Raw genomic sequence first — 12,955 nt, 5'->3', positions numbered from 1 at the left:
ATGATGTAAGCATTTCAAGCCAGGATAACTTATAGAGCAAAAATAAGAATTTAAACCCTTAAAAAGGGGGGACTTCCCTGGTGGTCCAGTGGTTAAGACCTGGCACTTCCAATGCAGAGGGCACCAGTTGGATCCCTGGTAGGGGAACTAAGATCCCACATGCTGCGCTGCGAAGCCAAAACAAAAAGGGGCGGGGGGGTGGGGTGGGGGGTGGGGGGTGGGGGCGCGGACTGATACATTGAACTATAGTTTATCCCCAGGACAGAATGTTTGATGACAAGCAAAAATCGTGTTGAAATTATACAAAAGGGCAAATGTTTAGGGACGGAAAACTGATCATAGGCCGCTACGGCCGGCCGGAGCTCAGGGAGGGGTTGATGAGGAAGAGGCATGAGAGAATTGGGGGATGGGGGAGATGGGTGATGAAAACGTTCTGTATCTGAGCCGGTGTTTCACGACTGTGAAAGTTTGTCCAAACTCATAGAAAAGTACACTCAAAAGTTGAGCTTTGGGACTTTCCTGGCGGTCCAATGGTTAAGACTCCACCCTTCCATTGCAGGGGGTATGGGCTCCAGCCCTGGTCCAGGGAAAGCAGGGCGGCCAAAAAAAAAAAAAAAAAAAAGTTGAGTTTTACTCTGTGTAAACTATACCTCAATAAATTTAACTTAAAAAAAAAATCCTGTTGAAGAATATTAAACAGCCTGGGGAAACAAAAACGGCCGATTAAATAAAATGAGTAATTTACAAAGTAGTGTGCAAGTGTGACTGGATCTTGGAGGTGAGGTTACACATTCAGAGAGTGACGGAGATGGGGCGGTCCTGGCGAAATAGCCTGGAAATGCACCAAAATCTACCAGTGTCTCCCTCTGGAAGTGAAATTAAATTCTCTCCTTACGTTCTGTTTTTTGTTTTGTTTTGTTGTTTTGTTTTGTGGGGAACAACTCTTCTGTCATCAGGGGGCAAAATGTTACAACTTGGAACCCCGGTCCACTTGCAACGGCTTTCAGGTGCTTTAGGGTTCTTTTCCTTTTGGTGGAGCCACCAAACAAGAGAGAACCACCCGGGGGGAGCCAGCGGAGGCGGCGCCGGGAGAAGGACTAGGGGGGTGAAGGTGGGAGGCGGGTAAGACCGGCGAGTAGGGGTGGGAAGCAGGATGGGGGGCGGGCGAGCAGGCGCGCAGAATGTGCGTTCCTGCGTTTTGCTGGGGTCAAGATGCTGCAAGGGACCGGCCGCGTCCCTAGTGGTTCTCCAGGAAATAACAGCATCTCGTGCAGCTTAGTCATTTCCTGAGCTCAGCTGCAGCGAGGAGGGCGTCACCATGATAAGTAAGTTTCTCTTCCCCATCAGGATGGTGGCCTGGGCAGGGGGCGGGCCTCCCAGACCCCAACCCACGGAGGGCCAGAGGACTCGCTTCTTTCCCTCACTCCCTCAATCAACTCTCTCTCTCTCTCTCTCTCTCTCTCAAGAACGGACAGCTGCTGCTGCGATAGGAGGAGGTGACTTTTCTGGATCCCCGCATCGCCGGGCCTTCAGCTGGCCTGGGTCCCAGGATGGGAGGGAGGCCTTAGAGAGGTGGCGTTGCCGGGAGTGTGAGAGCTGCCTCACCAGACCCCCTCCACTCCCGGAGCCGCGCGGGTGAATCTTCGGGGCCGGAAAAGGTCACCGCGATCCCCGACGTAGCTGCAACTCTAGTCCCTATATGTAATGAGCATGTAGAGAAGATTTCATTTGAAACGGGGTTTGCTGCTAAAAACAGCAGTGGTTTATTGGTTTATTTCACCTCTACATTTACACAGACACAAACCTGAAGCCCAGGGAGGGGTAGTGACCTCCCCGTAGTCACCCAGCAAGTTAGAGACCCAACCAGGGGCCTACTCTAACCTACTGTCCCAAGCTGGCTCCACACCCCCATCTTCTTCTTTACCTTGGGACCCCTCTCCAAGCGGCTGTCTCCCGTCTGCTCCGAGCAGACAGTCCCCAGAAACTGTCAAGGAATTCCTAAGGGAGGCCACTCCCCTGAGCCCACGCCCCGACCCAGCTCCTCTCCCCCTACAGCCCTGGCCGTGGGGGCTGTGCCCGTGGTGCTGAGCGCCGTGGGCTTCACCGGGGCAGGAATCGCCGCCTCCTCCTTAGCGGCCAAGATGATGTCAGCGGCCGCCATGGCTAACGGGGGCGGAGTTGCCGCCGGCAGCCTCGTGGCCACTCTCCAGTCCGTGGGTAAGTGTCCGGGCAGGATGGGGGCAGGAGCAAGGAGAGGGGGCGAGGGTCAGACCAGCACAAGATTCAGCCCAGCGGCTAACCCTGAGGGAGGACCTGTCTGCCCTCTCCCGTTTCGTGGTCCTCAATGTCCCTGGTCCTTTGTCTCTCCCTCACTGTCCTCCCTGAGTCCTGGGTGAGGTTTGGGGGCAGGAGGGAAGTGGAGCGGTGAGGGGGTTCTGGAAAAGAGAAGAAGGGAAGGAGCCCAGGATATGTGATAGCTGGGCTCTGGGTCTAGCCCTACCCAAATCTGACACCTGGGTGGCCTAAGCAGGTCCCCTCCCCTCTCTAGGCCTCAGTGGGACCCGTAGCTCTTGGGGTCTGTAGTTGACTCTCCCCCTGTCTCTCACTTCCCATGAATTCACCCCCTTCCTCTGTCCAAAGCAGAGCCCTGAGGTATTCAGGACCCAGGGGAGGCATCCAGGTGGGATCTCTGGGCCTCAGGCCTCCTGAGGGGCCCCAGCCACTGGCCACTGCACCCTTCCTGTGCTCACCCTCTGTCTCCCACAGGGGCAGCTGGACTCTCCACATCATCCAACATCCTCCTGGGCTCCGTTGGATCAGCTTTTGGGGCTTTGCTTGGAGGTGCAAAAAAGGCACCTTCTTCCTCTCCTCCAGCTGGACCCAGAGCTGAAGGGGACCAGCCAGGAGAAAATGTACCCCAAGTCGAACCTCCAAAACTCCCACTGAGTTCAGAGAAGCATGCGAAATAAAGATCATCTGCAGATGCACCTTCCTGTCTTTGTTCCTTGCAGTCCTGGGGGGTTGTGAGTTGTGAATTGGAAGTTTCGAGTGCTCCCCATTCTCCCAACCTGCCTTGTGGTAGAGGGGCAGAGGGAGGTGGCAGGCTGATCAAGCACAGAATCACTTGGCAAGAGGCTCTGGTTGGTCCCCATCCTACAGGGGATGGGCTGTATAACCCAGGGCCATTTGTGCACCATCGGTGGGTCTCAGTTTACCCCTCACTCAATGATGGGGTTGACAAAGCTTCCCAGGGAGGCAGAGGTGAGGGGTAGCCAGGATGCATATCGAGCCACTGACCCCAGAGCCCTCTGCCCTTCCTCATTAATGGGCACCAGACATCCAGAGGTGAGCAGGACCCTATTCAAAGTGCTGTGGGGAGGCTGACATGCAGACCACCAGGGCAAGGACAGGACAGTATGCCAGTGTTACAGTGGGGCTCTGGGCACCTCGAGAGGAGGAGATGGAATCAGGAATGGTTACGACGCTGTGTCTGGAAAATCGAAAGGCAACTGGCATTCACCAGTTCCTTCGCTGCCGACAGGGGTTCTTGGTGTCCCCTAAGACTCCTTTCACCTTCACAGTGAGGTCTCACTTCCTTCCAGAGTGGCCTCATTTTCTGGAGTCTTTCTAAAGGATGAGATATCAGTTCTAACTCTTCTGCTTACACCCCCAATAGATAGTCTTGAGGAGGCGTCCAGGGTGCAGGCGCTGCATTCTGTAGGCCACTCGCCGACCTATCAAGAAGGAAGAGCTGCTTAGGATACAGGAAGCTGGAGAGAGTGTTACTCCCACCCGACAATAAGAAAAAGCCAGAAAACCTACAAAAGCATAACTTTCCTTGAACCCCTAAGAGAGCTGAAGAGGCAGGGCCACCAGATGGCCTGAATTCTCAGGGAAATCAGGTGCCTCCAAGGAGAGCACTAAGCCACCTGGGGCAGAGCACAGGAGGGAGGTGCGGCCAGAGCAGGCAGTGCAAGTTCAGCTAAAAACCTTAACTGATCGTTCAAGGGCAAGGATGGGCTACCATGAGCGCAGGGAACTCTGGGAGCTACAGTCACAAGGATGGATGCTTCAGGCCAACCTTAAGGTTTTTCTCCAAGGACCCACTGGGTGCTCCCAAGGAAGACTGGAGTCAGGAGAAACTTCCCTCACTGAGGCAAGACTGGCGGAGGGGAGCTGCAGCCCTACCCACTAGGGAACAAAAGCCTCATGCTGCTGGGGGAAGGGCAGTAAACTCTGCAGCCCGCAGAGCACAGGTGAAGATCAGTGTAGATGGGGAAAAAAAAGAGAAAAAAAACCTCTACCTCTGAATTTGGGGTGTTAAACTTTCCGGAGCTCAGACAGTAAGGATCGGCCCACCACTAGGGAAGCAGGGGGAGGGGAACGCTTCTGAGAAAATCCCGCCCCCAGGCCCAGGCCCACAGCGCCTGCGCAGACTGAGGCCGGGTGGGACCATAGGGAACCCTTTTGCCCTTGCCGCCAGGCTAGCTAGTGACAAGCAACAGATGTCTACACTGCGGGTAGAGCAGGCGTGCAGAGACCCTCTCCAAGATGCACAGACCAAACGGAAGTCTTTAGCCAAGGGTTGAGCAGACACAGAAAAATCAGCCTCCACCGCAAGCCCAGGGAACCCTGATTTGAATCTGATGGATCACAGACAGCAGCCATAGCAACAACAAAATCCAAACCCAGATGAACTCCTGATAAGATCGACCTCCCATGTGCAGGTCCTGGCATAAATACCGTTCACCTCTGTCTCTACTGAACTGGGGCAACAGACACTGTCGGAGCCTCGCCCATGTCCCCCGGCCATGTGTCTCCCAGCGTCCGCCCGCTGCTCCCCGCTGCCAGGCCCCGCCCCTGAGGCCTACAAGGCTGGCTGGAGGTGTCAGGTGTTGGTCCCCCCAAGAATAGCCCTCAGCCAGTGATGGATTTTAGTTGGCAGATAAACCCCCAGAGGTCTCCAGCAGGAGTCAGCCTCAGTTGCTCCCAGTGCAAACTCACTAATGGGCCATTTCTCAGCTGCCTGTCTTTCCCTGTCACCCCCCATTTCCCTGTTGGTGCTCTCTGGGGTCACGTCCCAAATTAACTACTTGCACTCAAATCCTTGTCTTGGGGTCTCAGCCTAAGACAGCTTCCTGCCTTCTGCTCAGGCCCCACTCAGGAGCCCAGGGGTCTGACTCCAGACAGCCACAGTGCGCTCAGATTATCCCTGAAACCTGCCTATTTTCAGGCTTCACCCATCTCCTTCCATCAGGATGAGGCACACACAGGAGGCTCCACAGTCTGTCTCATGGTGACCCACCAGGTCAGGACCCCAGACGGGCCCAGATCTGTTGGAATCCCAGCAGAGAACACAGCTCAGCTTTGGGGCTGGTCCCCAGCTGGCCTACCCTGCACAAAGCCACAAGCCAAGGGCCTTGAGGGAGATCACTCAAACCAGTGGACAATCCCTAAGTCTCTGCAATTTGTCAGGGAAAGCCTGGCACAATTTCAGTTTGAAAAATGTTCCTTCTTAGTTTCCTTTTCTGCTGGAAAATCCCTGTCACCAAAGACACTGATGCCAAAAAATCTTGACTCTCTGTGCACCGCTGCTGAAAAGAAATACAGAGACGGAGTTTTGGAGGAATGAGGAAAATGGCTTTAATCGCTGCCTGGCAAAGGGGGTAACATAACAGGCTAGCACCTCAAGAACTGTGCCCCCTTCCCTGGGGAATAGGGAAAGGTTATATAGCCCGGGGCTCGTGGTCTGGGGTAGGTGGTAAGGCTCAAAGTAATGAAGGTCTTGCATTCCTTTTCTTCTGCAAATTCATGGCCAGAGCTGGTGTCAGCTCAGCAACCGGGTCTGGTGTCCCTGAAGTTATCGGCCCCGACCTTCTTTCTTTCTTTTTTCTTTAAATAAATAAATAAACTTATTTATTTATTTATTTTTGGCTGCATTGGGTCTTCGTTGCTGCGTGCGGGCTTTCTCTAGTTGCCATGAGCGGGGGCTACTCTTCGTTGTGGTGCACAGGCTTCTCATTGCGGTGGCTTCTCTTGTTGCGGAGCACGGGCTCTAGGCGTGTGGGCTTCAGTAGTTGTGGCACGTGGGCTCAGTAGTTGTGGCTCATGGGCTCTAGAGCGCAGGCTCAGTAGTTGTGGCGCACGGGCTTAGTTGCTCTGCGGCATGTGGGATCTTCCCGGACCAGGGCTCGAACCCATGTCCCCTGCGTTGGCAGGCGGATTCTTAACCACTGCGCCACCAGGGAAGCCCCATGACCTTCTTTGTGAAATGAAGAGTGCTATGAGGGAGTGTAGGGGGAGAAGAAATGCCAGGTGCAAAGGGTAATTCGTATGGAGTCAGAGAGTAATCAGCTTTGTGAAGGACACGTCTAGCTACAAGTGTGTGTTAGTAGTAACAGCTAAAGAATAACCAAGATTGCTTAACTCTTGCAGGCCTGTTTATGCTGTTTCCCAAGCCTGTTCACTGTTTCCTTATTTTCCTTGTCAGAAAAGCCTCTTTTCTATTTCTGCTGCAACAACATTCGAGAGAGTCTGGCCAGGGCTGGCTGGACAAGAGTTGTAATTGTTGAACTACTCTATCCCCCACCCCAAATCTCATCAATTTGAAATTGATTCATTATGAAAATTATTTTATCTCCCTGAGCACAGGCCGACTGCTTGAGAAGGCAGCTGGGACAGAGCTGGTGGGCAGCGAGCCAGGTAAAGACTCCAAATCTCCTGGAAATAACCCGCAAAGTAAATGCGAGTTATGGAAAGATGCCCGTCTACAACAGCAGCAGGAGTTAGGGACTTTGGATCATCTCTTATAGGTTCTTTCAACAATGTCTATGAAAACAGGGGCAGCAGTGTTGCCTTCCTTGAAATAGTGTGTGGATTTTATGTGGTGAGTCACAGGCAGTGTCTTAACCAGAGTAAATATATTTTTAATGTTATTTACTTTGATCCTCTTGTCCCAGGGCTTTTGGAATTGCTCTGTGGGTATTTAGGGTGCCCCAAAGGTGTCCCGGAAGTTGCTGTGGGGACTCAGGAGGACAGATGGTGGGGCTCCTAGGAAACAGAAGCCCTTTCCTCCCTCCCCCAGCCCAGGTGCTATGGACGTCCTGACACCCTGGTCTGCATCCCTCCTGGACCCGCTGCACTCCCCCCACCTCTGTTTTCCACAGTCTCAGACCAGCCATGCGGCCCCCTTGGTCCCTCGAGTCTTTCAGGGGGTGGGTAAGCCAGTGGTGAAGCTGCACTTCTGTCAGAGGGTGAGTGCCCCAGGGCCGAGGGTGAAAGGCGGGAGAGGGCCAGAGACGCGGGGGGTTAGTCTGCTTCCCATTTATGTCTGAGGTCTTCACAGATGTCCCATGACAGGCTCTGCCACAGGAGTGGCTCTTCTCAACTTCGGGACCGTATGTGGTCTGGATGAACCTTTCATTGGGCATCCCTTTCCCAGGTATCAGAATATGAGCATTTCTTTTCTTGGGCTGGTAAGATTCCCAAGAAGAATCTTCCTCCTTCTGTTTTGGATGTTATAACCTGGCTGCAGCGTTCTGGTGCCTATCAATGAAGAAGATTGAGGGTCTCAGCACTTGTATGGAGACTGTCATTCTTAGTATGCAGCTCCTGGCTCCTGGTGCCTCCTGGCCCAGAGACCCAACCTCACCAAAACTAAACCTCCAGGCGTCTGCTGGAGGGGGCTACCTGGGGGTCTGCCTGCTTCCTAAATAGACGTCCAGCCAGCCCTCTTGCTGCCAGTCTACCTTAATGCCAACCTCCAGTAGCCACTCCAATGGCTGAGGTTCTGGTGGTCCTAAGGGCAAAGTTGCCTCTTTCTCCCCTTCCCCACTGACACCTTAAGATTCAGCTTTCTTGGGACTGCTAAGTGGAACCCCATGTCCATGTGATTTCTGGCTTCTAAATTGTGTTACTCTCATCTTCTCTTCCTGTCTCTTTGTTGATGTGGGTTTAAGCCTTTCTTTAGTCCTTTACTGTTATTTTAGTGGGATTTTGAGAAGGAACAGGTGAAAGCAACTCTCTTTGTTGGATTGATTCTTCTGTTGCTTGCAATCAAAAGATCCCCCCATGTTCATGAAAATCTACGTTTGCTTGTTGTAAAAGATGCCCTCTTGGCTTAAACAAGAGAAGTTTCTTTCTCTGTTACTTGGTTGTGTAAGTGTCTCAGTTGGAGTGGTGGCTCTGCTCAGGGAGGCCCAGGCTCCTGCAATCTTGTTGCTCTGCTTCCTTAAGGTGCTGCTGTCATCTGCAGGGTGGAAGATGGTCACTCCCCCACCTGCAGCAGAGCCCATGGGAAAGGGCCAAGGGGCAAGGTGGACTCACCCACTCCTCTTAAGTGCATACCCCGAGAGTTGCATACTTCAGTTCCACTCACATCCCACTGGCCAGAACCCAGTCTGGTGAGCACACCTTCCCGCAAGAGGACTGGGAATGCAATCCTTGGCTGGGAATCATGCACCTGGCCAAAAATCAGGGCTCTCTTCATATGCACCAGAAGGAAAGAGTAGGCATCGGGTGACTGCTAGCAGCCTCTGCCACTCTGATGAGGACAGGAATCTATCCTAGATCCCCACAGTGAGAATTTGCCTCTGCCTCCCCGTGTCCTACTGAAACTGCACAACTCAGACGGGACTCAAATCCAGCTAAAACTGAGATTGGGACTTGGACCCACGGGCTGGGACTCTAACCCACACGATCTTAATTAAGATCGCACACCTGGTCTCAGGACTTAATGAAGCTCGGGTTCTTTATGTTTCAGCACAGAGGGAATTCAGCGAGAGGCAAAGTGATAGGCAAGAAGTGGACTTATTTAAAGAGAGACACATTCCACAGACAGAATGCGGTCTGTCTCAAAAGGCAAGAGCAGCCCTGGGGGAAACATACCCCACAGACAGAGTGTGGGCCATCTCAGAAGGCGAGAGGTCCTGAAGTATGGGGTGGTTAGTTTTTATGGGCTGGGTAATCTCATAGGCTAATGAGTGGGAGAATTGCTCTAAGTGTATTCCAACTATTTTGAGGATTATTCCAACTATTTTGGCCACTGCCCACTATTTGCCCTTTTAGGGCCTCAGAACTGTCATGGTGCCTGTATGTGTGTCACTTAGAATGCTGATGTATCACAGTGAGCATATAATGAGGCTCAAGGTCTACTGGAAGTCGAATCTTCCACCCTTTTGGACCTAGTAGGTGTTGGGGAAGTTAACAGGCTTGTTCAGGCTTCAGAGGCCGTAATAGGCCTTTGACTAAAAGAAGACCCTGAAAGGAACTACATGCCGAACTGCTGGACTATGTGCAGGTCAACAGAAACAGCACTAACAAGTCTTCAGAACCAACAGATAAGGAAGGAAGGAAGTCACGAAGCTTCCTGGGCCTAGGGAATCTGGCCAGTTCCCAAGGATCAGTGAACATTCTGAGACTTGCGACTAGAGAGCAAAACATTTCTGATAATAGCCAGAGCTGCATATTTGCACATAAGCTGGTGATTATCAGCTTGCAGCTTGGCATTAAAAGCAGGACTCCTGGGCTTCCCTGGTGGTGCAGTGGTTAAGAATCCGCCTGCCAATGCAGGGGACACGGGTTCGAGCCCTGGTCTGGGAAGATCCCACATGCCGCGGAGCAACTAAGCCCATGTGCCACAACTACTGAGCCTGCGCTCTAGAGCCCGCGAGCCACAACTACTGAGCCCGCATGCCATGATTACTGAAGCCTGTGCGCCTAGAGCCCATGCTCTGCAATAAGAGAAGCCACCGCAATGGGAAGCCCGTGCACCGCAACGAAGTATAGCCCCTGCTCATTGCAACTAGAGAAAGCCTGTGCACAGCAACGAAAACCCAACGCAGCCAAAAATAAATAATTTAAATTTACTTAAAAAAAAAACCCAAAAAACAGGAGTCCTTTGAGCAGTACTCTGAAGTCTCACCCATGGGGTGGATGCACTGCTCGGGACCTTCCAACTGGGACTCCAGATCGCTGTTCCAGGGACTTCCCAGTGTTGCTTGGATCTGGATGTAGGTGTTTCCCCACTTTGGTGATGTATATACATTTATTTCTTGCTATGTTGCTTGTCCTTATGCTGTAACTTACTACTTCCAATTGGGACTCCGGATTGTTATTCAAGGGACTTCCCAGCCTTGCTTGGATCTAGATGTAGCTGTTTCACCAATTTGGTGATTGTAAATACATTTATTTCTTACTATTTTGCTTATCTTCGTGCTACGATTTATAACTAACCTAATAGACTTTCTTATCTCTTAATTAAGTGTAGAGTGGTTATTTTGCCAACAATCCTCCGAACCTGAAACCTGAGAGTAAGTCTCTCAGCAAAACAGTTTGTGTTGTATCCTCCATGGCTGTGTCATTCTTTTAAAGGCTGTGCCCTGCCCCCTTCCTCCTGTTTCACTACTGCACGCTGGGCCCCTGTGTGCAGGAACATGGTGAGCAGTGGATGTGCCCGGCTTCCGACCCTGGGGACTCCTGAGAGCAGGCAGGGACCCCTGGATCCACAGGGGCACGGTGGGAGCCAGCTGAAGCCAGAAGTTTCAGGAATCCTGGGGTGGCCAGAGTATGTTCGGCCAGCTCCTGAGTGAACAACCTCAGCTGGGTAGAGAGAGAGGGGGAATCAAAGCTGTATTAGTTTCCAGTCCTGTGTAATAAATTACCACACATATAGCAGCTTAAAATAACACGCATTTATCATCTAATAGTTGTCAGTAAGAAGTTCAGATGGTCTTGACCTTCCAGGAGGGTGGTCTCCATCCTTCCAGATCCAAATCAGAGCAAGTGCCCTTCTTGTGGGAGACTCAGACTTGTAGTTAAGGCAGGGGCTTTTGCCCTTAGCTCCAGGAGGAACTTCGGAGGCTCTAATGAAGGACTTGAAGTTAGAGCATTATTTTGGGAATGTGTGCATTTTGGGGGGAAACGTTCACAGCTTTTCTTAGATTCTCCAAGACATCAAAAAAATGGGGGAAAGAAAAAGAATCAAGTGTTGAATTAATTAGTACCCTAAGGAGTTTACTCCTATGGTTGGGTACAACTATGCTTCACTGACCCCACTAGGAGCCTCTTGAGGACATGGATGAGTTAATTTTTAAAAGGTCCATAAAACCAGACTCACAAGTTTGGTTCTTGTTGGAAACTGAGATCCTGTCAGGCTGTTGACGGCATCTAGGACAGGGTGTGCAGGGGTGTAGTGTTAGGGGAACCACGGACCAAAACTGCCCACCCTGGCCAGGCAAGATAGTAGCCACTTGCAAGAGTTATCTTACAACAGGAGGTCCTGGTAAGGAACACAGAACTAACAAGATATCACTAACCAGAATAATTCGGGAAAGGTCAAAAGGAAAGAGGATTCGCCCGTCCATGTGTCCTGCCAACCTCCCAGAATCCTTCTCACTGGAATCCATCTTGGCTGAGCAATGTGCGCGCCACCAGGAAGGACCCTGAGTCAGAATGATTGGCCAGAGACAATCCAGAAGCTAACCCCATTACCATAAAACCTGAGACTGTGAGCCACGTGGCAGAGTAGTTCTCCTGGGTTCCCTTACCCTGTTGCTCTCCACCCGGGTGCCCCTTCCCAATCAAGTCTCTTGCTTTGCCAGCACCTGTGTCTCCTTGGACAATTCATTTCCAAGTGTTAGACAAGAGCCCACTCTCGGGACCTGGAAGGGGTCCCCCTTCTTGCAAAATAGGATCTGTGATAGGGTCATGGTCATATTGAAAACCCTTCAGTGTTTCTCCAAAACCCTCAGGATAGAATCCAAGCTCCCCTTCCCCAATATGCTTGTTATGGTCTGAATGTTTGTGTCCCCCCAGAATTCAGAAGTTGAAATATTAACCCCCAAAGTGATGGTATAAGGAGGAGGAAACATTGGGAAGTGCTTAGATCATGAGGGTGGAGCCCTCATGAATGGGATTAGTGTCCTTCTAATAGAGGCCACAAAGAGCTCTCTTTCCCCTTCCATCATGTGAGGACACAGTGAAAAGACAGCCACCTAGGAACCTAAATCTGCTGCAGCCATGATCTCTGACTTCTCAGCCTCCAATACTGTGAGGAATAAATTTCTGTTGTTTATAAGCCACCCATTTTATGGTATTTTTGTTATAGCAGCCTGAACGGACTAAGACACTGCTGTTATGTGCCTTCCCTCTGGGCACCCCCAAAGCCCTGGGCTGGCCTCTGGTGTCATCAGAGGGCAACATCAATGGCTGTCTGCCTGTCCACCCACCCAGCAGACCAAGAGTGCTACCTAGGAAAGGCCAAGTTCCCTAGCACACAGCCCAGTGCCTGACCCACAGCACACGCTCAAAGAGTTTGTGGAAAGGAGGAGTGAATCAACATGTAAGCGAATTTTCTGATGTTCTGGGAGAGATCCCATCCTGGTGATGAGAAGTTTCTACAAGACCTTGTACTGGGGGGAGAAGGATATTTAGGGACCATGGCCCTGAAGCAGAAAGATCAGAGCCCTTGACAAACTAGATTTTCTTTCTAGCTGTTGGGGGAAAAAGGCCAGGGCACTGGACTTTGACTTTGGGAGGAAGCAGTGACATCCTGGGGCTGTTGCTTTCTGAGCCTCAGCCAGGCCACTTAGGAAATAGCCATTGCATATGCAGAGGGTGGGAGTGGGGTGCGTGCAAATGAGGCTCCAAACAGGATGCTCCCTCCCCTTGCATTCCTGACTCTGCACAGGAACTGAGCCAAAACACCCACCCTGGCTGGGATCTTTGAGGTCTTTCAGACCAACTCCCCATATAGAGAGGGCCGAATGCAGGCCCAGAGCGGAGGTGACCCACCCGGGGTCACACACAGAGTCAGAAGCTGGGCAAGGGCAGGTTCCAGGCTTCACGGTTTCACTCAGTCCATCTCTGGGCACCCCGACACCATGTCGCTCTAAGAGAAGTGAGCCTTCCCCCACCCCGACTTCAGGCAAACAAGAAGGAAGGGATCCGGAGGGGC

At 51.9% G+C, this 12,955-nt stretch overlaps 1 protein-coding gene across 1 annotated transcript; it reads left to right on the top strand.

Annotated features, from left to right (window-relative positions):
• The first annotated feature begins 1,204 nt into the window (after positions 1–1,204).
• Positions 1,205–2,987, top strand: LOC133085672 (interferon alpha-inducible protein 27-like protein 2). The gene is made up of 4 exons (XM_061182840.1): positions 1,205–1,325; positions 1,467–1,496; positions 2,056–2,217; positions 2,767–2,987. The coding sequence occupies exons 1-4, from the start codon at positions 1,319–1,321 to the stop codon at positions 2,967–2,969; spliced, it is 402 nt and encodes a 133-aa protein (XP_061038823.1). The 5' UTR covers positions 1,205–1,318; the 3' UTR covers positions 2,970–2,987.
• The last annotated feature ends 9,968 nt before the right edge of the window (positions 2,988–12,955 follow it).

This window comes from Eubalaena glacialis, chromosome 2, assembly GCF_028564815.1.
Source record: "Eubalaena glacialis isolate mEubGla1 chromosome 2, mEubGla1.1.hap2.+ XY, whole genome shotgun sequence".
In the NCBI taxonomy this organism is placed as follows: Eukaryota; Metazoa; Chordata; class Mammalia; order Artiodactyla; family Balaenidae; genus Eubalaena; species Eubalaena glacialis.
The sequence above is the reverse complement of the archived record's forward strand: the minus strand, read 5'-3'. Positions and strand labels throughout refer to the sequence as shown.